The sequence below is a fragment of the Colossoma macropomum genome, unplaced genomic scaffold, assembly GCF_904425465.1.
Source record: "Colossoma macropomum unplaced genomic scaffold, Colossoma_macropomum, whole genome shotgun sequence".
NCBI lineage: Eukaryota > Metazoa > Chordata > Actinopteri > Characiformes > Serrasalmidae > Colossoma > Colossoma macropomum.
Genome location: NW_023494806.1, coordinates 29,884,852 through 29,907,272, shown reverse-complemented (window position 1 = coordinate 29,907,272; position 22,421 = coordinate 29,884,852). Strand labels below are relative to the sequence as shown.

Genomic DNA, 22,421 nt, shown 5'->3' with positions numbered 1-22,421 from the left:
CAGATCTGGACTGCAGGCAGGTCACTTTGGCACCTGGACTCTTTTAATATGAAGCAATGCTGCTGTAATACATGCAGAATGTGGTTTGACATTGTCTTGCTGAGAAAGACATCGTCTGAATGGCAGCATATGTTGCCAAAACGTAAATATTGTTCAACATTAATGGTGCCTTCACAGATGTGCACGTCACCCATGCCATGTGCACTAATGCACCCTTATACCATCATGTTGGCTGTGCTGATAACAAGCTGAGTGGTCTTTAGCCCGGAGGACACAGTGTCCATGATTTCCAAACAGAATCTAAACTTTTGATTTATCAGACCACAGGACACTTTTACACTCAGTCCATCTAAAATGAGCTCAGGCCCAGAGAAGGTGGCAGTGTTTCTGGGTCCTGTTTATATTTGGTTTCTTCTTTGCGTTTTAGAGTTTTAACTTGCATTTGTGGAAACAGTGATGAACTGTTTTCACAGACAGTGGTTTTCAGAAGTGTTTCTGAGCCCATGCAGTGATTTCCGTTACAGAATCATGTCTATTTTTAATGCAGTGCTGCCTGTGGCCCCGAAGATTATGACCAACCTGTATTGGTTTTCGGCCTTATACCATACATACAGAGATTTCTCCAGGTACTCTGAATCTTTTAATGGTTTTATGTGTAAATGAAGAATTCCCCAGGTTCTTTGCTATTTTACATTGAGAAACGTTATTCTTGAATTGTTCCACTATTTGATCCCACTATTTGAACCCCTCCTTATGTTTACATCTAAAACCTTTTACACCCAATCATGATACAGACCTGTTGCCAATAATCTAATTGTTTGTGAGATGTTCCACCAGGTGTTTTGTTTAGCATTACACAACTTTAACAGTCTTTTGTTGCCCCGTCTTAACTTTTTTGAAACATGGCTTCAAATTCAAAATGGGCATATTTAAATATCTGAAATGCTGTCCTTGTTTGCACAGCATTGCAACTTTTTTGGAAATGGGGGGCTCCGGGGTTTAAGACCAACACAGCTTAGTCTAGCATATGCCTGGGTGCAAAGTGCTTTTGAGAGGCTGACCAAAAGTGACCAAAAAGCTAAGAATTTAAGTTAGTCTGATTTTAAATACTCTCCTACTCACCGCTCACCACTGACTCACTACAGTCTCAGAAAAACCTGCTGAGGGTCGCCAGCATGAGCCGGACCCCAGAACAGGATTTTATGCTGCTTGCTATGATAATAATTGTTTAACAATTGTTTTTTCTTTATCTTGCAGTATACTGACATTAATAACAATAATAATAAAGGTAACACTAAATAACGATAAGACAACTATTTAATCATCTTAAGATTCTTTCCTGTTATAGCATATTTTACTATTTGAGAATTTTCTTTAGAATATTCTAAAACATAAATAATTACAGCCCTGGTTATTATAATACATTTTAGCAGAGCGTGTTGATATTTTATATTGACATTCTTCCCAGCCTCACTATATAATCTCTATAGTCACTCCACACTGATACTCAATCAACCAACCACACACACACACACACACACACACACACACACACACACACACACACAGAGAGAGAGAGAGAGAGAGAGAGAGAGAGAGAGAGAGAGAGAGAGAGAGAGAGAGGAGTGTGGGGGGGGACGTTGATTATTGATTATCTCTCAGACTTCCTGGACAGTATTGGAGAATGACCGTCTCTTTTTTTCTTCTTTTTTTCTTTCTGTTCCCTTTATTCTTCTCCCGGAGCTGCTGATTTTCTCTCCTCAGCTGCACATTCTTCACCACTAACATCACAATCACAGCTACATGTGCAGTAACCACCAGTGCAAATACCCACCCTTTCTGAACTGTAGTACTCGAGGCTGAGGAGAGACACAATCACAAAGAATTTAAATCTGACACCATATATAGAAATCAGTGGAGTTCTGTGAGTCACAGTGAGTGAAGGAAACAGATGGACACTGACGCTCAATCTGAAGCTTCACTCTTATTGGCTATGAAATCGGCTATTTTACAGTGACAAACTTGATCTTTAATTTTTCTTACAATAAAAATCTCTAATAGAAACTTTTTCTCGTTTGCTGCTCCTTTTAATCTCTTTTTCTTTATTCCCTCTTTCAGTGTCTGAATCAGCTGATCCTCCAGTGAAGGTGAATCTTCATGACTCTGCTACTCTGCCCTGCTCTGAGAGATGTTCTGGTTTGGTCAAATGGTCTGTGTTCAGTAAACCCACTGATGTTCTGGCTGAGTGTGATCAGACTTCATGTAGATTAAAGGAGGGATATCAGACGATCTATGGTCAGTACCTGAAGGGAGACACTATCAGTGTCAGTGATGGTGAGAGAGAGAGAGAGAGAGAGAGAGAGATCTCCCTCCAGGTACTGACCATCTCAGAGCACGGCAGAGTAGCAGAGTCATGAAGATTCACCCTCACTGTAGGATCAGCTGATTCAGACACTGAAAGAGAGAACGAAGACAGAGAGATTAAAAGGAGCAGCAAACGAGAGATAAAGTTTTTATTAGAGATTTTTATTGTAAGAAAAACAAAAAGGCCGATTTCAAATGATGTAATTCTTTCTCAGTTCTTTAAAACCTATGAGAAATTTCCTGATCCTGAGAGATCCAGACATTTTTAATCCATTTGTATCAGATGTGTTAAACTTGATCCAGTTCAGATCATTTGTAAAGTGTATTTTACTCCATTGTGCTCTGCTTGTTGTAAAGGTGACAGACAGAACCAGACGCTCACAGACAAGTCTAGAGTTAAGAGCTTTAATGCCAAAAGGATGATCCAAAACCACAGTCATAAAACAGAGAGTCGAAAACCAGAGATCCAAAACTGAGCTAAGGTACGCACGACAAGGTGACGGTACTTCACAAACTGAAGGCACAAACAGACTGGTTAAAAACACAGGTGAACAGGTGAAGTCAGGAGTTGCTGAGTCAGAATTCACCAGGAGAGAGATGAATGACTGACCCTCTCTTCCAGAGTCACACTGGTGAATTCTTGGCAAAGCATCAGCTTTTGAATTATGTGAAACAGGAGGATAAGAGACACTGAATTGAAGAAGGGACCAGCAAGCCTGTTGAGGTTTAAACACTTAGCGGAATGGAGGTATTCTAATTTCTTATGATTGGTTAGACTAGGAAAGGATGAGCAGCTCCCTCTAACTAATGTCTCCATCCCTCAAATGTGAGCTTAACAGCCAAGAGCTCATGGTCACCGGTTCAGGATGCTTACATAAAAACCCCTCTGCTTTCCCTAAACTGCACTGACTGGTATGAAAAATGATGCACCAACCACAAAAGTGATTGTGATGCATATAGACGATCATAGATATACATACCTTGATGCTGGGTTGGGTCCAGCCAGTGCTGCAATTTTGGGAAGGTCAACATCGCTGCTGGTCTGCATTAAGAACAATTACAGAGTGGCAATTTAAGAAAGATACTGACCAAAATGACATGGATATCAATAGTGCACTCAGAAAGCAGGATAGGAACGCAGTGATCCACGCTCATGTTTGTGTGATATTCAGGTGTAGATATGGCCGTGTGGTTAATGAGGCTCAGAGAACCTGTTGATGTGACTGTTGTTCCTCTGGTTTCACGTTAAGCTTATTTCATTAGCCTACAGGGGATCTTAACTTGATGTAGTATTATATTCATTTATTTACAGTAACTTAAAGCTGAGTAAGCATTGTAGGTAATTCATAGCATTCCCTAATCCGTATATTCAATATAGATTAGCACCTTCTTACAAGGAACTGAAGTCAGTTTGTTATTCGTTAGATACTTGTTCCAATTTTCCCGTTCCACCTTAAATGGTGCAGCAGCTACATTCTGGAAACATAAGGCTGCACCATTTAAGGTGGAACGGGAAAATTGGAACAAGAAGCTGATGAACAGGAAGCCAACTTCAGCCTCATCCATTCACTGGCTACCACAGTCAGATCAAAAGCTAGTGCTGAAAGGACGAATATCAAAAATAGATCTTTATAAATATAAATAAAAACAGGAAGTTCTGCTCCATGATGACACCAGAACCATGACCAGTTCAGTACAGGTAGAGTAACACCATTAACACTATTTAGCAGTAACTCTAATGTTAAACTAACCCCTGAAGCTGCAGAGTGGGCAGCGCTCTGTATCTGAAACAGACAGCAGTGCTCAGCACTCTGTTAGATAAAGATAAGAAAAGCAGACTCGTCCAGCGTCTCCACAAACTCACAAACACGTTTAAAACACGTTACTGCAGTTTGAGTACTCACCTTTCTCTCTGACTGGAACGGTGCTTCTCATAAAGACCTCACTGATCTCCAGTAACACCACACAGTCCCTCACGAGAGATTCTGTTCTCTCTTTCTGTAACTCTGTTTTCTGTTTGTGAGTCTGTTTTCACAGATCAGCTTCACCGTCGTCTACATCCTTCCAGACCCTGCAGAGTCCAGTGAGGCAGTGACCCTCCCTTATATTCAAACCGATAAGATTCTTTGGTGTTTCTTGGTTTTGATTGGTCAGTTTTTATTTGATACAGTACTGTATACTGTAGAATAAGAGAATTACCAGCAGAATATAAAATAGAACTGAAATACACAAGTATAAAACAAATATATAAAAACAGACACGTGTCTGAGGTAAATACTAATCTAATAATAATAATAATAATAATAATAATAATAATAACAACAATAACAATCTTCAAACACATTTCAATTTTGTAAAGATGTTCATCACTTTAGATGCTTTTACAATAAATATATTTAAATTTCATATTAAAACGTCTTCAAATATGCTAAGATTCTAAATTTGATTTTATGAACAAAATATTCACACAGAAAAAGTCTTTAGTAATGTGAAAAGTAATAAAACAAACAATCACAACTTTCCATCCTTAACCTCTTATTCTCCAGGGTATATTTTGGTTTGTCCATCTGAGTTTACATGACCAAATATTAAGGCAAATTATTCAGTAACTGCATGAAATAAATGTAAATTTTTATTGTATTATTTTTTTTTCTAAAAGATCCCCTCAAATTAACAGAACATGTGTTTTATGATACACATATCGCTATATGCTCACAATTTACTGCTGAAATCCAAAAATCTTAGACGCTCTTTGTATTATTTTATAAAAATAATGTTTACAGATCAGATCACTGAAGAGACACCATCTGTTTATAGTTTACAGCCCAGATTTGTGGAAAAATGGGTCGACTTTCAGTAGAAAAAAAAACAGAGTTCATCTTCTTTTATTATAAGGGTTTAAAATGACATCATTATCTATTGGACTGGAAAGAAGACAGTTACAGCCTCATACAACCCCCACCTTTAGAATGTAGCTTATGAAATATGAAAGTTATGAAGAATATGACTAAGTGCGTTTTGGAACCACCGGTGGTCTCAAGGAGTTGAAAAGATGAATATACTGTGATTTGTCTGTCCATTATCCTTCACTACATCATTCTGAAAATTCCTGAAACGGACACAGTTGGAGAAAACGTGTTCAGTACATTCACTGTTTTCACCACAGAAGTAATAAGGAGGACACAGACTAGAAGAGTAGAGAGAGGCTGAGAGGGCTGACCTGCTTCCACTGAGATCGACCCACCAGCCCCAAACAGCAGACCACTCCTTACTACTCTTCCCTAAATAAGCTTAAAATGTCCAACTGTGTCACTAAAACACCTTATTAGAGTTAATAACACTGAATCATGAATCAAAGAAAGGCTTGTCTGTGATCTCAAACACACTCATATTACTAATACAGCTTTCAGTAGTTCCCAAACATAAAGAGATTCACACTGGAGACTTAACACTCCACCCAAAATGACATATCAAAAGTAAATAAAACAAACAAATAAACAAAAACAAATCTTACAACTGATCAAATTATAAAACAAATAAATGAATAAATCAACACACAGCACTCAATTCAGCACAGCAACGGGTTTAAGCAGCATCAGTGAGGGAAACTGTAAATTGGGTAATGAAAGTGGATTACACAGTAGCTCTATCTGTTTACTCTTACAAAGGCTGGAAATCTCACAGACAGACAAGTTCACAGCTGTAGTTTGGAGTCAGCTGTATGTTTATTGAAGCAAACTCAGAATTACTGACCTTTGAGGCAGAAGACGAGCAGGTTTTTAAACCATTAGAGCATTTAAGCCAATAACACCATCCAAAACTCAAAAAACCAAAGTCCAGAGCAAAGAGTGAAACCAGGGAAGCAGAACAGCAGTAATAACACTCAGAACTACTCGGCATGATCAGTACAAACAACGCTGAGGTCTAAATGTACACAAAACTAGATCAGCAATGAGAGACAGGTGATAGAACTTAGTGTTCTGGTGAGAGCGACCTCTGTAGGCGCAGAGGGGAACCACTTGCAGTGGATGTGACAGTGATAAACACTCCTCAGAAGAGTTTAGTGACTTTATCACAGTAGGAAAAAGGCTGTTCTTAGAGAGGGTTGTCTTAGTTTTGAAAGAGCTGTTCTGTCTCCCAGAAGGAAGTGGTTGGTTTGATGGTTTGCTGGATGAGAGAATCTGTAATTGTTCTCTTTGATTCCTGAGTGCACTGAGAATAAAGACTCAACTGAAGGAAGACTTACTCCAATTATCTTTGAAGCCTTGAAGTCTTGATTAAGGAAGGGGTGGTTCAAGTGATGATCGGTGTGTATGTGTGCTAAAGATGTGGAAAGGTGGGCTTCAGGAAATATCTGGATCACAGGAGCAACCTTAAGTGTGACTGCGTTTACTCACAGATCACAGCATGTTAAATAATCTTTGCACCTTATTCCACAACCCCACCTCATGCTCAGAAATGAGTGCTTGACTTGACTTTCAGCCACAAATATGAGCTTAAAACAATGGACCAGCATTCACGTCTGCGCTCTCTTAGCCCTGCCCACGAAGGCCGCTGATAACTAGAATAAGCGGTTGCTATGATGTGTGGATTGTTTACTGAATGTTTTTAGGGGGTTGCCAATAGCTACATGTTGTTGAAAATGAATGGGACTCTATGGGAGGTATGAGGGATGAAAAAATGACCCATAGAGGAGTGCGGGTCAGTAAGACTGTGGATTAGAGCTTGGGGACCTTCCCTGAGTGAGGACATGCAGTTTGGTGGGATGAGGGGGAAAAAAAAGACAGTGCAGGTCAGAACAACATTGAATTCATGCTCGGAGGCCTGCCCTGAGGTAGTGGATGCAAAAGTGTCTTTCAGTCGAGCAGAAGTCCAGCAGACATGCAACTTTTACCCCATTCATTCCTATGGGGAAAAAAAAAAACGTAATTTAACTAGGATTGTTCAAAAAGCGAAAGTCGAATTAAGAAGCTGTCTACAGGCACACCATTCCTGATCAGACCGGACATTCCAAAGTTGGAACAGTGTCAATATCTCGAAAACTGCAGGACGAGTTAGTGGACAAAAATCCAGCAGTAAAATAATAACAAGAAGACTATAAATCAGATAACTGGGAGCTGCATGGTGGAGGGCCAGTGATGCTGCAGGTCAGTAGTGCTGAGTGGACCAGCCTTCCTTAGTCTTTTTCTCCTTCTCTCACTTTCTTTCAGAACAAAAAACAAAAAACCATGGGGGAATCAGTGGACACAGCACCCTCACCCTGTTCCTTATTTTTAATAAACAAAACATTAGGCTTTTCACAGTGGTGTGGACACAGTGTCATTTTTGTTGTTGTAATCTTTAGTGATGGTAAGTAGTTTAGTAGCTGCTCCTGCTGACTTGAGCCAGCGATTTTTGTTCCTCTGCTCTGTGTCAGTGGGGAAAACCATTCTTACTCCTTTCTCCGAGCAACTGGAGCATCTCCATGCAGCACAGCAAACCATGGTGGAGACTACATGCAAGGCACCTGATTCAGGTGTTGTCCTTGCATACAGGTGCATATAACACCTGAGACACACCTGGTTCAGCTCATTAGGAAGGCCTGCATGACTCAATTCAGAGTGTTAGATGAGGGTAAACGCTGACCTCCACAGCACTTTCGCCTGGAAGGGCCCCAGTTTGACACGCCTGCTCTAAAGTAACACAGTGATTATTTTCACTAAGGCGTGGCCACGAATTAATATATTGAGGCCATGAGTTAAGTTTCTAATGGCCTCAATATATTAATTCCTGGTCTCAATATATTAACTTGTTGCCTCATTATGTTCACCCATTGGCAGATTATATTAATTAATGGCCTCAATATATTAATTAGTGACCTCAATATATTAATTTATGGCCTCAACATATTACTTTATGGTCATTCACCATGTCACCTTAGGGGCTTCATACCTAATTACATTGCTTCAGTGCAACAAATAACATTTCAGAATTGCATAAAAAATTCCAAGAATATGAGACAAATACAGCAATGTAAACTATACAGAATGTTTTATTCGTGTACTTTTACATGAAACATAACAGTACTGTAACAGCAAAACAGGCACTAAGACTAGAAGGTCTGAAAGAGGTAAGAAGGCAGTGATGATAATAAAGCGCAGTTGGACTCTCTACTGTTTATGCAGTACAGAATCCTCAGATAGAAGGAAACAAAACTGTCTAAAACAAATACTGATCAGTTCAAGCTTGGACTACATTTAGCCACCCTTATTCACAGCTTTCACTGGTCATGGGGCAGTAGGCTGTTGCTGCAGGCTGCTATAGAAACATCTGAAGAAATTTCTTTTCAATAAACTGGTAAGGTGAGAACCTTAACACTGAAAGTGCTAGACAAGTTATTCTAGTTGGGGCTTGGTGTAATAAAGTTATTAACAACAGGAATCTGACATCTGGCTGCTGTTGAAAACGATATATAGGTACTCTCGCTGGTGACCCCACCCACTGGTACTCTGGGGCACATTCACTCTCAAAACGTGCATCGCTCTGCTTTAGTTTCCAGGTTTAACACCACATTGCGTGTAAACGGTGTGAAACAGTGTGTAGCAGACTTTGAGGTTTGTTTTGTCTGGTTTGATGGGTGTTACCCAATCAGCAGTGACGTGTACATAAACCCCACCGTATTGAAACGGCAGCGCGCTCAGTGGATTCTAACAGTCTTCTATAAATACGGCAGCTGCAGCTTGAGGTACACGACTATGACGACACGCTATGACGACACGTTCGTTGTAGGTACAGTAAATCAGGCGTTGAAAATTGGCAGCCTCCTCAGCTGCCATAATGGCTACGCTTTAGTAACAACAGAGCTCAACACCCCACTGTTTCCAATTAAACACATATTTGCAATGTTACTGTAAGTGCATTTCTTGGTTTTAGGTCATTAGGCTCCACAATTAGACCTGCAGTAATGTTTACCACCAAGTTGCACGTGACAATTTTATACTAACATGTTCACGTACAAGCAGTCCTCGGGCCTTTCGTCTTCTCTGGGCCACTCCTGTGCCACAGTGCAGGCCTCTCCCCAACGGCAGTGTTAGTCCACGTTTCATTTAGTGAGAATTCCTTCCTCCTTTCATCCATAGGGACTCTTAGTATTTTGCAAAGGCACAAACAGCAATATCATTGCCACAAACAAAGCTGCAAGTCCAGCTGAAAGGGCAAATTTTGCTAGGACCACCTTCCACATGGGCACAACAGACCTAAGATCTCTGTCCAGGCTTTGTTGGTTATCTACAACACACAAGAATGATGCAAATTAAAAATTAACAAAATCAAAATAAAAAGCAATAATTAACTGATTAAGGTGTATCAGCAACACTGAAGACGTACCTTGGACGGTCACTGTGTAGACATGAATCATTTCTTTATTCTTGGTGTCCCAGATGGTGTAAACTCCACTATCAGATGGAGTCATTCCTCTCAGCTCAAAACCAGATGTTAGTGACGCTCTCTGTGTGTATTCAGGTTTACACTGCAGTGAGCGTCTATGTACTGTACATATGGGACCACTGGGTGGTCCATATACAGCTGTGCTGTTATAAATCACCTTCACTGGATCTGAAAGGTCCAAATCCAGCACCAGAGAGTCACCAGACTCTATCTGAACTGGAGTCTTCAAAACTGAGGAGGAAAACAATCAGGAGCTTTGTTAATTAAGGGCAAATCTGATCCAATCACTGCACTTAAATCATGGTTATTACAGAATAGCGCAGCATACCATTACAGTCATTAGAGCACTGCACAATATCATAGCCTGGATTACTGGATTTTGTGTGGTTACTGTTACATTTGCACTAAGAGAAGATGCAATCCTCTCTAGCACTCACAGCCATGCACTTATGATACATTATATATATATATATATATTTTTTTTTTTTTTTAATTTTATTATTTTAAATCAGTTTATCTTTTTGAGCATTTAGTCAATGGTTTTTTTCTTGAGTGATTTATTTTTCTCCAGCATTACGTAAACTCTTTTTGAATGCATTTGAAAAGGTGATTTTGGATGGTTTTTGGCCCAATAAGATTCTAAACACAACCACCTATCACCTTCAGGTTCATGTGAACGTTTCTGTGAGCTTATCATTACGTGTATCTAATCTGAGGGAAACAACTGGAGCTACAATCATAAGGATATCACTAGGGTTTCCCACAATAGCAGTCTTAAATAACTCCACTTAAATCTGGAGTTTCATCACTGATAAAACAGATGGACACTTACACTCAACCTGTAGAGTCACATCACAGACGTCTAGATAATCACAGTCGCATGTGTACGTGTCCCTCTTAGTGAAATCAGCCTCAGTGATGATGAGAGAGAGATCTCCCTTCAGGTACTGATCATGGATCATCTGATATCCCTCCTTCACTGATCTACATGAAGTCTGATCACACTCAGCCAGAACATCATCAGGGTTGTGGTACACAGTCCATCTGACCAAACCAGAACATCTCTCAGAGCAGGACAGAGTAGCAGAGTCATGAAGATTCACCTTCACCACAGTAACAGCTGATTCAGACACTGAAAGAGAGAATCAGAAAAGGAGAGTTAAAAATTGGTGTAATAACCGTGTAAGAAGTGGTTAGTTAGGTTAGAATATTGGTTCATTGTTCTTACTACTTACAAATAGATCTATAGTGATTTGATTAAACTCCAGTGAAAACTGAAGAACTAAAATGGCAACACATTTCTATATTTTACACTCAGTCTGCAGTTGGCATTGGGTATGTTTGTTTTTTTATTTATACATAAATTGTGACCAATACTGTTTTTATGGGGCTAAAAATTGCAATACCTGATACTGGCTGATATAGGTTTATGTTTAAATTTGGTATTTTATGTGTGTGGACTTTGAGGACTGGCTTTATGCTGCAGCCAACCGTTAGTATGTTTGTACTTCAGCACATACAAAAACAGAAATTGGACACATTAGATAACTTCTTTAAGACAATATTTGGTCAGATTCTGAAGAAAGGAGTGACCACACAACTACATCATATTCCGAACCAGTCACTGATCCCAAGTGAGCTTTTTGGTCAGCAGCTGTGATAGAACATCTAAACAAAATGAAATCGGCCAGAAACCAACAGATCCCAATTCAGAGAACAAGATGGGCTGTGAAAGGCTTTACAGACTGAATGGAACAAAACCACATTCAGCTTCATCTGGAAAACACTGGAAAAGCTGAGCTCAACCTGATATTGACACAGTTTTATGGCTCTGCAATGCAAAAGTGTAGCACATTTTTGGTGGAAGGAATTGCCAACATTAAAGCACATCTGCTACAATGTTTGGGGCTTCTTTGATTTACTTTTCTCTTTATTTTGCTCCATGTTATGAAAGTGTTCACATGCCTCTGACTACGTTAACCATTTCAAATGCTGAGTGTTATTCTGTGCTCTCTGTCACAGATGAAAGTGTAAGACATTCAAAAAGTGGGCTCACTTAACTAAATTCAATGATGATGCAGCTAAGTGATATTATTTGTGATGTTCAGGTTCTCTTCATGAGTCTCAGTGGAGTCGGGGGTCTGGGCCATAGCTGAAGCTTTTTAGTCCAACTCTACAAATCAGCACGGACAGCCAGGAAAACTAACAGCCTCCCGTAGCTAGAGGCTAAAAACAAACGCCTGCGCTAGCTTTTTTCCTTCTCCCAGATTCCACCACCCAATCCATATTCAGGCTCTTCTTCTAAAAGTCCCAGTGAAAGAGAAACTATGGTGGCCAAAATTAAACATTTCTTTTCTGACTGGACACCTTACACCACAGCGTGGCTACACCACAATGTTTAAAGCGGTAGCTGCATGTAAATGTAGTAACACCAGCAACCTCGTAAAACACAAACACACTGTATAAATCTGAAGCAGGGCAGCGTGCTCGCATTAGCAAAGCGGCTGCTGCACCTGCGTCCTCAGTGCAGCCTCCCAGTGTTCTGACGAGCTGTGCTACCTTGTGGAAACATCCTACCGTAGCACATATTTACAGGTAGTTCTCTACATAAAAGTCTAGGTACGATATTTCAATAGCTTAAATCACCTTGTCAAAAATGCTAGCAGCATTAAAACTATGAAGCTTCCTATCCACAAACGTCGAATTTTCCTCTTTCCACTCTAAATGGTGCAACAGTTACATTCTGCCTTCTAATAATAACAACTGCTGCCCCATTGAAGATGGACTGGGAAAATTCAAACAAGAAATCGGTGTATAGGAAGTCGATTTCAGCCTCATGTTAAAACTATTAGAATAGCCTGATGGTCTAAATGTTCTGATCAGAAATGTTTCATGTTTCCAGAATTAAAATAATAATTAGGATCTTTTGACAGCCTAATTCAGCTTATTGGGGTTAAGCAGAAATATTTTCTGAGTCTGTAATAAATTAAAATTTGGTGGTTAGCATAGCATAAATTGCTAACTTCTAGGTAGCCTAAGTTTCTGACTTAGTGTGAGCTGTGGTGATAACCAGGGTAACTGATTTTGTGTTACCTGTGGTTTTTACTATGTTTAACTGTAGGGAGGTGACCACAGCCTTTTCACATGTTCACTTTGAATCTTTTCACATCCTTTCATGTCAAGTTTTTGCATCAAATTATGGAGAGCAGTATCAATAAGGGTATCGATAAGTATCGGTACTGATGAATTCCCAATGATACCCATCCCTACACTGCAGGGAGTGTGTTATCAGTATCTCAGCTGAGGTTTCACTTCACTAAAGTCTAAATTACAGAGTTAAAACATTCTGTGAAAAAACAAGAACAGTACACTTACCAGTAATGACCGTAATGGTCAGTAAGATCAGGATACTGTGAGCAGAGCTGCAGGACCGCATTACTGATCCGTCTGTAGGAATCCTAAAAAAGACACAAACGTCAATGAATAATAAGTCACCTACATCCAGTGTCCTAAACAAAAACACCTGTTCTGATCTACAGCACAAACAAATTTCACTGCACTACCATCAGCATTATTGCGTAACTCCTCACTGGTACTTTTTACATATATTTTATACATTTTTTTCCTCCACTTTTTCCAGAGTTCACCTTTGAAATGACCATTTCATTCTTACAGTTTTAGGAATTTCTCTCATTTTAGGTTTTCTAAAGTTCTCCCTCTGAAAGCTGTTTAGATGAACAGCAGCTGTTTATGCACACTTATTTATGAATCACTTCTAATGCATCTTTTTCTTACACTGTCTTACACTGATGATATTTCTGTATAAAATCTGAGAACGTTTTGGGATGTGTATGAAAGCATAGACAACAGAGAAACTATGAAAGTTACACCTGGAACGAGTAGTAAAAAGTCTAAATCAAACGTTTCTTTTTATACTTGTTTTGCTGTATATGTATGACACACCAATCACACTGCACACAGAACACACAACTAAATGTCTACAGAGCACTTAATCTAACAAGTCTCTCTAAGAAATGTGATAAACCTTTGTAATGTATTAATGCAATGAAAGTAAAGAAACTCCAAAGGTCTTAAACCTGAGGTTCTGTTTTCTCTCTACTGTTTCTGCTGTTTCCTGTTTACCCATTTCCTTTGTGAACAAAACTGAAGCTTCTTAAATATCTCCTCGAGTCTGAGTTAGAGGTCTGGACCAGGCAGGTTCACCTGCAGGTCCCACGTGATCTGCTAAACAATTTGCGGGTGGAATTCATTTTGAAGCACTGTGGCTATTGTAGATAAACAGTCAACAGGTTGCGGGCTTGTGCGGGTGGGTGTTAAGGCTGGTTGAGTGGGGTGGGCTTGGACAGTCATTGTCTGCTTGTAGAAGTAAACAGAAAAGCAACAAACACGCTGCAAGTGAGCCCAATAGTAATCACAAGCAGCAAAACACAAAGCTACAGAGCATACAGTAAATATTTATGCAGAATATCAAACTGAATTTTTCCCCCATGAGAAATGTTTGGCGTTTTGACCTGTTTCACAGCCTCAGTCTCTGTTTTAGCTTCAAATTAATTTCAGCTGACTTGCAGACGTCTTTTAGAGCAATTAGCTAACAATATAACGCTGACACAATATTCTTAAAAAGTGATGTCAAGCTTGTCTGTCGACACTGACGTCACGTGACGCGACGCTCATTGTGTGGTGCCACATTAAGGTTTACATGGTGTTGATTTGCCTTAAGCACACAAAATATTTTCAATTGAAGCATTTATTTGTGCGGCTGGTGTGCAGAGGCATGATGGGTCTGGAGACTCTGCCGTGTCATTAGATTTGCACAGATATGTCCTAAATCAGTGAAGCAGGTTACAGCAAATGCAGGCGGGAGTGGACGACGACCACAAACATAGCCCAAAGTAGGTGGGTGCAGGTGCAAAAATGGTGCTTGGTTTTGTGGGCAGGAGTGGACAAGAATCACACTAGATTTTGCGGTCACAGGTGAACATGATTAGTGGTCGAATCGGGCAGGGCGGGTATTAATAATCAGACTTCTAGTCTGAGTTATTGTTTTATTCATTTTATGACTAAGTATGATCACAGGAATCTTACTGGTACTTCATCTCTTTTACAGTAAACAACTTTACCCACCAAATCTGAAACATCACACTGGCTGAACCCAGCGCTGAAATAAATCCTTGCTGTTTCTTAAAGATCAAGTCACACATTACACACAGCAGCTCAAATATCACAGGGCTTACAACTTGGCAAACCTCAACAATAAGACTATTTAAGAAGGTCTCTTAGAGAAGCACAAGACCCTGATACACTCCACAGCACTGTTTCTTCACCTTGCTCCCATCACGCCACACATACAGAACAATAGCATGTAAAAAAGCCCACCTTGCAAAAAGTTTTATATCTTCACTCATATCAGCCTCTAACAAGCTACTCCACTTAAAATGATGCTTCACAATGCCTACTTTTAAATGCAGTAATGGGCACACAGGCCCTGTCACAATCAGAATTACTGGGCAAGGATTTGTGTACAACCATTGGTGTCTCTAGTTTTAAATGCAATACACAATATGTGACATATACAGCACACGAGCAACATGAGGCTGTATATTTATAAACACACTTCTTTACAGAAACTGATGACACAGTGTCGGTCACTTTGACTAGGTCGTCAGTCGCAGCTTCAAGAACACTCCAGATGGAATGCTGGTGCTTTATGGGTGGGGCTGCTTGTACTTAAGTCTGATTTTATGTTTATATAAATGTATTTATGCATTTCTAATGTCTGACTGCTGTTTGTCCCAACACAATGTACAAATGGTACAGACTGTGAAAACAGTGTCCTCTTTGGAGGACAATAAAAGAGTCTAATCTAATGTAATAATAATCATAATAGTGATGTATAACAGTGAGTACTGTACAGTGTTGTGATTGTGGTGTAACACTAAGTCACTATTCTGCACTGAGAGCTCCGAGCTCTTCATAGCGTGTCTGACATGTTTGTAAACAACGGTTCAGCAGGAGATGAAGTAAACAAAGCGCTGTGTATTTACCACATAAACAGCGTTTAACTGCGCTTTAAACTCAACACTAGTGTGGTGTAGCAGTGCTATCTGCAGATTACTCACCCTGTAGCAGTCTGAAGTCTGGTTTTCTGTTGTTTTATCTTTCTTTGTAAGTGTTACTTTAAATGTCAGCTCAGGAAGTGTGAAGTACAGAGAGAAGTACAGCTTGCAGCACAATAGGGTCTGCAGACCTGCACTCTCAGCCCCAGTGATGTCACGTGCACATGCACTCTCTGCCACCACAACAGGAAGTGGCCCAATGGCTCGGGGACTTTTGGCTGCTGCTGCTTAGCGACATCAACACTTAATCCTTTTTTCATCCATAACACAGCTAGAGAGTTACATTTAATGCACCTCCCTGTTGAAAAAAATCATAGAACCCATTAAAAGTGTCTGTTGGTTCCTGGTGGTTTTCAGTAGTCGCTAATGGTGTTCTGTGTTTTCCTGAATGGTTGATATCACAGTGTAAAGGATTCTGATCGTTTAATCAGGTCTTCTGGGGCTGATTCCACATACATTTGATCGTTTCCTAATGGCCTCTAACAGCAACCATCAAGCCAATTCCTGTTAGGAAGCAAAACCATCAGGTTTCATTTATAACGGCCCTGCAGACACAGTTACGTTGTGACCCGCAGCGTCGTCTGCTTGGAGCTTTTCTACACTGTCACAACGTTGAAATGTGATTCCTCAGGAAGTTGTGATGACCTTGTCTGACAACTGTCTAGGAGGTTGTAACAACACTGAGAAGAGGCTGTTATGAAGTAATCGGTACTACATTGACTTATGTTGTTACAACCTCCTAGAGTGCAGGTCAGGCTGAGAGCGCAAGTCTGCAGCCAGACCCTTCTCGCTTGGAGGATCCTTCACAACATAAACCCCCACATTTAAAAATCAACACCAAGTGCTTTATTTAAACAGTTACTTTAACGTGTGCTCAGAAAATTAATTTACGCACTGAATAAGTGAAAAATGCTTTAATAACTGCTGTGATTGTACAGGAACTAGTTTTCCTTCCACTCCTCATGAACACACTCAGTCTCAAAGTGGGTCTGTTATATTTTATATAAGGTTCTCCTGGTTCAAGTTTCCACTGTACAAAGATCCCAAAGACTTCCTTTCTATGTACACGGCAGACTTTAGTAGTCCTAACTAATCCTGGACACTAGTTATTGTCTAATTCCCAAATAAATTAAGAAAAAGCCTTGAAGATTGTTTTTGTTCCATATGTGTGTGTTTGAAGCAGAGGGGTGTGAATATTTATGCAAGCAGAACATTTCTTGTTTCTTTTCATTTCTTGTGTCAGTTCTTGTTTTGTTTTTTTTTTGTGATGACTGGAGTAACTATGGAAACCAATTCCCACCAGGTAGAACAAAATGTTCTCAATTTTTGGCAGGAGTTTGTCAAAATTTTGACTTATTATTTCTGATGTTTGGCTTTGAACTTTTTAATTATGACTTCTCAAAATAATGACTTGTTATCCTTCTTATTACTTACTTTCTGTTAATCTACATTAAATTCATTAAGTGTTTATTCAGAGCAGTTTGGTGTGAAATGCTCTGTTCTAGAGAAACTTTCTGAAATGGTTATGAATGCTGCCTCATATCTGAGGCCTAGTTTTTCCATAGACAAGTCAAAAATCCTGTTCACTGTCGTCTATTTTTCTGTTCCACTTTAAATGCTGCACCAGTTACATGCTGAACCCCAACATCCCAGAATGTAATCACTGAACGGCACCATTTAAGGTGGAACGTGAATTTGGAATAAGAAAGCTGACTCCATGTTTGTGTAGAAAGGTTTGATAAACAGGACAGTAGATTTTGAAATAAACTCCAAAGTTTATTATTACACTTCAGTCAGGTAAAATACAGTTAACTACAGAACGTCTTGCAATGTTTATGTTAAGCTTCTCTTTTCTCCTGACGAGAGTTTAGTTCACAAATAATTCAGAAATCGGCCATCAAAGACTCTTTACTCTTCTGAGACTAAGAAAATGTGATAGAAACACATTATTCTTTGGGGAACTGCCACCACCTGTCAGCATGCAGCCCTATAGATGGACATTTTGGTGGAAAGCTGTTTGAACATGTGATTCCTTCCAATAATGTCACTACATGAACTGTGTATTTATTTACCTTAGATTATTTGCAGACGTTCATTACTAGCAGCTATAATTAATGAGGGCACAGAGAGATACAGGATCATGATGAACATCAGCTGTTCCACTTCTCTAATGGAGCGATTTTGACCATCAGAGGATGCTGAGGTAAAACTTTCGATCAGGGGTCTTTAATTAAAGTTCAGTAAGGTCCAGTTAGAGAAAATTTCATCAAGCAAAGGTCCAGAACATCATAACGTCTAACTTACATCATGATTCAGTGCCATATACTGTTTACTGAAGGAGCCTAGTAGGTATATCAGCATCTTATACAGTCAGCAACTGAATGTCCAATCAAATAAAGTACAGTTCAGTCATATTTCAACAACGTTTATCATCAGTTTTCTCTTTTTAGATCACGCCATGTGAAATAACTTCTCTCTGACTCACTTTCCTCTCTGACTGCTGTGTCTCGCCTCATCACTCCCCTGTGTGAGCGTCACTCACTCGAGACTCAGTGCTCATCATAATGCATAGATCTGATTGGCTGAGTAGCATCACATGTGATATTTACAACGCATCCGATTAGTCTGTGAGTCTCCGGGCTGCTAAACCGGTACTGTAATGGCTAGAAAAGGTACGCGGACTAAATGAGGACCACCCCAAGTTAAATAATTCTCCATAGTTTATCGGTTACAGGTCCAGGTCTGCATAGGACAGCGTCTGGGTCCGGACTCGGACTGCGGTCCACCTATTAGTGACCTCTGCTTTAGGGTGAGCAAGCAAAACACATTAACTAGCTGCCGTAAATTCATACAGTCACAGCTCATAAATGTCATTACTTTTGGTAGTTAATATAATATCATCCTACGTTTGTATTAAAAATTGCCCTGTGGTGCCCTCTGCTGTGTACTAAAGCTTGCAATGCATTATGGGTATTCGATAGTGAACTACTTAGGGAGTGAAATTTACAGCTGAGATTTTGAACAACACTAGAAAATGGCTGACACTATATAGCGCATTATCTCTGTTATAGGGAGCGATTCTGAACGCAGCGTCTGTGCTGATGTGTAAGGGTGCCTTCAATTTCCCACAGGGACACATCTGTTCCAGGACTCTCTGTCATCATACTATACAGCCATACGAGAGTAACCTCACAGAGCTACACTCTGAATAAGAACATCCAGGGACCACTGGGCTAAAATTGGGTCAAAGCAGAATTAAACCAGAGACTCCCTCCTTATGTTGAAGAACCTCTGCCTAAATCAAACCAATGCCTCTTTAAGGCAGAGGGCGAGGCACTCTGATTTGTATTTGAGCTAAACGGTGGTCACACCCACCAGAGAAAAACGAAAAGGACACCAGTTAATAACAGCCAACAACAATAACATTAGAAACCCATAAGTACATGTACTCACCACTGAACAGCTGCGTGAACCTCGTCCACAGCTACTCCAACAAGCCTCAGGCTGAATAAGCCTGTCTGAACAGTGATTCTCCATCTGTCCTGGCTGACGGTCACTGCTGGTGCTCCAAATACAATGGTGAAACAGCCTCGAGCTGCTTTCTGCTCCATTTCTGTGCTGAGACCTGGGTCTGCAGCTGGAATCCTCTTTACATTTAAAAAAGTGAACTGGATCCTCCATTATGGACAGTAATGGACATCAGTCAATCATCAAGCTGGAAAAGCTGTCTGGATCCTGAAAAATGGAAGAGTTTAAAGTGAAATGTGCTGTTAAAGATCGTATGTGAGGTCAGTGCTGTCTGGTGCTGCAGAGCTGACACGACTAAAGATTATCCCAGCTAGAAAAAACAGTATAAACCAGCATAGCTGGTCACCAGCTCAACCAGCACATCGCTGCTGTCGGAAGAAAACCTCGTATCTCCAAAACTTTACAGGAGAAGGAAAAAACATGCTTTACTTTTAATGGAAGTCAATGGGACCAGAGTTTTTACCAAGGAATTCTGGGCTGTTTCTTTCAGTCCATTCATCATGAAATTTACACACAATGTAAAGACCAGCAGGTATTTTCAAATGATGTCAAAAACTGAAAAATGTCAAAAAGCACCAGAAAGGGAACGCACGCTGGCTGTGCTGGTTTTTATAGCTGGGCTGGGTCTGAGCTTTTTAAAAACATACCTGTGCTGTGTAAACTGCAGAGTTCTGTCTATATAAGTTATATAACTGTTCAGGTTTCAAATACTCAGTTCCACTGCCTGCATTTCGTGTCCCAGTAACACACATCAACTTTACAAGCTAAATATCCATTTATATCTGCTGAGCACTTCAAGACGCAACAATAATAACAGTACTGTGATTTCAGGATGTAAATAATGTAAATAATAAACAGTCTGGTTATGTGAATTTACAGAACTGAAGCTCCAGATGTCATTAATACTCATCACACCAGGTACAGTGTTACAGTACAGCACTCAGACTCTGAGTAGCTTCACTCAATATTATAGGGAGTCAGTTATTACTATAATCCGTATAATCCACTGAATAAAGCGCACAATTTTAAATAATACTGATTTGATTTTAGACCTGATTTTTAAGAAAGTCATTTCAAAAATATGCTGTTTATTGATGAGTAATAATTTTGGATAAAACGCTTTTAACAGATTATCAGCTGATGATGTAAAACATCTGTATTTCTGTGTGAATCATAACACAGCACTGTTTTATATGAGTGAAGCTCAACAACACAATTCTTAAAACGGCCTCTAAAGAAGCTCCTCTAATAATGTTTAACTAGAGTTTAATTCAGCATAAACCCGTTTACTGACCTCTAATTCTGACCTTTACTCCTCGGAGCTCCTCACTGACCACCAGCTCACCTCCTCTCCCTCACGGTTCGGGCGGGAAACTGAACCTCCTTCTTCTGTCTGAATGACGCTCTGCAGGACAGTAAGGTGCTTTACCGCCACCTACCGATGGAGTGTGGAGCGCTGAAACACAAGAACGCATACAGAAAGTAAAGAAGAGGGAAAAGACTGGACTAAAGAGGGTCTTCAACAAACAATCAACAATCTTTGGATTTTTTTTTTTTTGTACACAAAGGGAAAAAGATCTATTTTCCACATATGAAGTTGGGGAATGTATAATAATAATAATAATAATAATAATAATAGTAATAATAATATGTGCTTATAGAGCACTTTTCATACTGATGGCAGTTCATTCCATTGAAATGTATTTATAAAGTAGGGGCCGCAGCATTCCCAGAATTCCAGTTTATTTGAGTGCAACTACTGAAAATCATTCTAGAAACCTTAGAGAACCTGAAGTTGAGCACAGTAAAGACTCATGTCAGCTTGTTCTACTGTCTGTATTGGGTTTTATTTATAGATTTCCTACAGAGTAAAAGTATAAGCAGAGTCTATGGTCAGTTCTGAGCTCCAAAGCAGCCTAATATTGTTTTTGAACACGAAAAATTCAACTAATGTGATAATTTTACATACAAATGTGGGAATGAGTGTAGAAATGTGGGAGTGGGTGTAGAAATGTGGGAGTGAGTGTAGAAATGTGGGAATGAGTGTATAAATGTGGAGCGTGTAGAAACGTGGTAATGAGTGTAGAAATGTGGGAATGAGTGTAGAAATGTGGAGCGTGTAGAAATGTGGTAATGAGTGTAGAAATGTGGGAGTGAGTGTAGAAATGTGGGAATGAGTGTAGAAATGTGGTAATGAGTGTAGAAATGTGGGAGTGAGTGTAGAAATGTGGGAATGAGTGTAGAAATGTGGGAATGAGTGTAGAAATGTGGAGCGTGTAGAAATGTGGTAATGAGTGTAGAAATGTGGGAGTGAGTGTAGAAATGTGGGAATGAGTGTAGAAATGTGGGAGTCAGTGTAGAACTGTGGGAGTGAGTGTAGAAATGTGGGAGTGAGTGTAGAAATGAACAAGAAGCATCACTGCAGAATGGAATTCACTGGAAAGGCAGGAATGCTGTTCTTTTGAATGTCCACTAGATGGCAGTATAACGCTATAAATGACAGGCATGACGGTCTAACACAGGGTCACCGGTCTTATCCTCAAAGCGCCGTTGTAGCTGCAGGTGTTCATTCCAAACAGGCTGGAGTTCACCTGATTGTACGTGTTTAATCAGCTGGTTGAGGTATTAACAGTTTACAGGGCTCATAAATAATAATAATAATAATAATAATAATAATAATAATAATAATAATAATTTAAGTGAATCAAATTAGAATTATGGATTTGCACATGCAGCCACACAGCTGATCACTGGATATAATTTACTACAAATAAACAGCAGCTGGTAGCAGCTCACTATAAACTGACTGTTAAATACTTTGTATTTTGTTTCACGTTTTGTTTATTATTCCTTTAGTTAATTATGTACATATGATAAATACATGGTTTACAGATAATATGATAAGAATAGTGTTAATATAATATGTTAAAGTAAAGGCTTGAATGCTGAGGTTTATATTTGATGATT

General features: G+C 39.6%; 1 protein-coding gene and 1 long non-coding RNA gene across 3 annotated transcripts; both read right to left on the bottom strand.

The window, feature by feature from the left end:
- Window positions 1-178: 178 nt before the first annotated feature.
- Window positions 179-4,426, bottom strand: LOC118826933. Its single transcript, XR_005008822.1, has 3 exons — window positions 4,269-4,426; window positions 3,345-3,406; window positions 179-1,859 (listed from the first exon to the last, which is right to left on the bottom strand). It is a non-coding gene; the product is annotated as an uncharacterized LOC118826933 (long non-coding RNA).
- Window positions 4,427-9,346: 4,920 nt separating this feature from the next.
- On the bottom strand, window positions 9,347-20,819 carry LOC118826927. Of its 2 annotated transcripts, XM_036598009.1 has the most exons (6): window positions 20,749-20,819; window positions 19,380-19,661; window positions 13,165-13,247; window positions 10,622-10,921; window positions 9,730-10,020; window positions 9,347-9,630 (listed from the first exon to the last, which is right to left on the bottom strand). In XM_036598009.1, exons 2-6 carry the CDS (start codon window positions 19,535-19,537, stop codon window positions 9,473-9,475), a joined length of 990 nt encoding a protein of 329 aa, XP_036453902.1. In that variant the 5' UTR covers window positions 19,538-19,661; window positions 20,749-20,819; the 3' UTR covers window positions 9,347-9,472. The 2 variants fall into 2 exon arrangements, with proteins under 2 accessions (XP_036453902.1, XP_036453903.1); XM_036598010.1 differs by lacking the exons at window positions 19,380-19,661; window positions 20,749-20,819 and adding an exon at window positions 15,930-16,069.
- Between the last annotated feature and the right edge of the window lie 1,602 nt (window positions 20,820-22,421).

Bases quoted from the DNA above. Each gene is read 5' to 3' on its own strand.
- LOC118826927 (XM_036598009.1), bottom strand. From the start codon at position 19,537: ATGGAGCAGAAAGCAGCTCGAGGCTGTTTCACCATTGTATTTGGAGCA. The intron at 13,248-19,379 runs GTGAGTACATGT...TGTCTTTTTTAG, and splicing joins GTTCACGCAGCTGTTCAGTG to GATTCCTACAGACGGATCAG. The intron at 10,021-10,621 runs GTAAGTGTCCAT...TTTCCTCCTCAG, and splicing joins TGTGACTCTACAGGTTGAGT to TTTTGAAGACTCCAGTTCAG.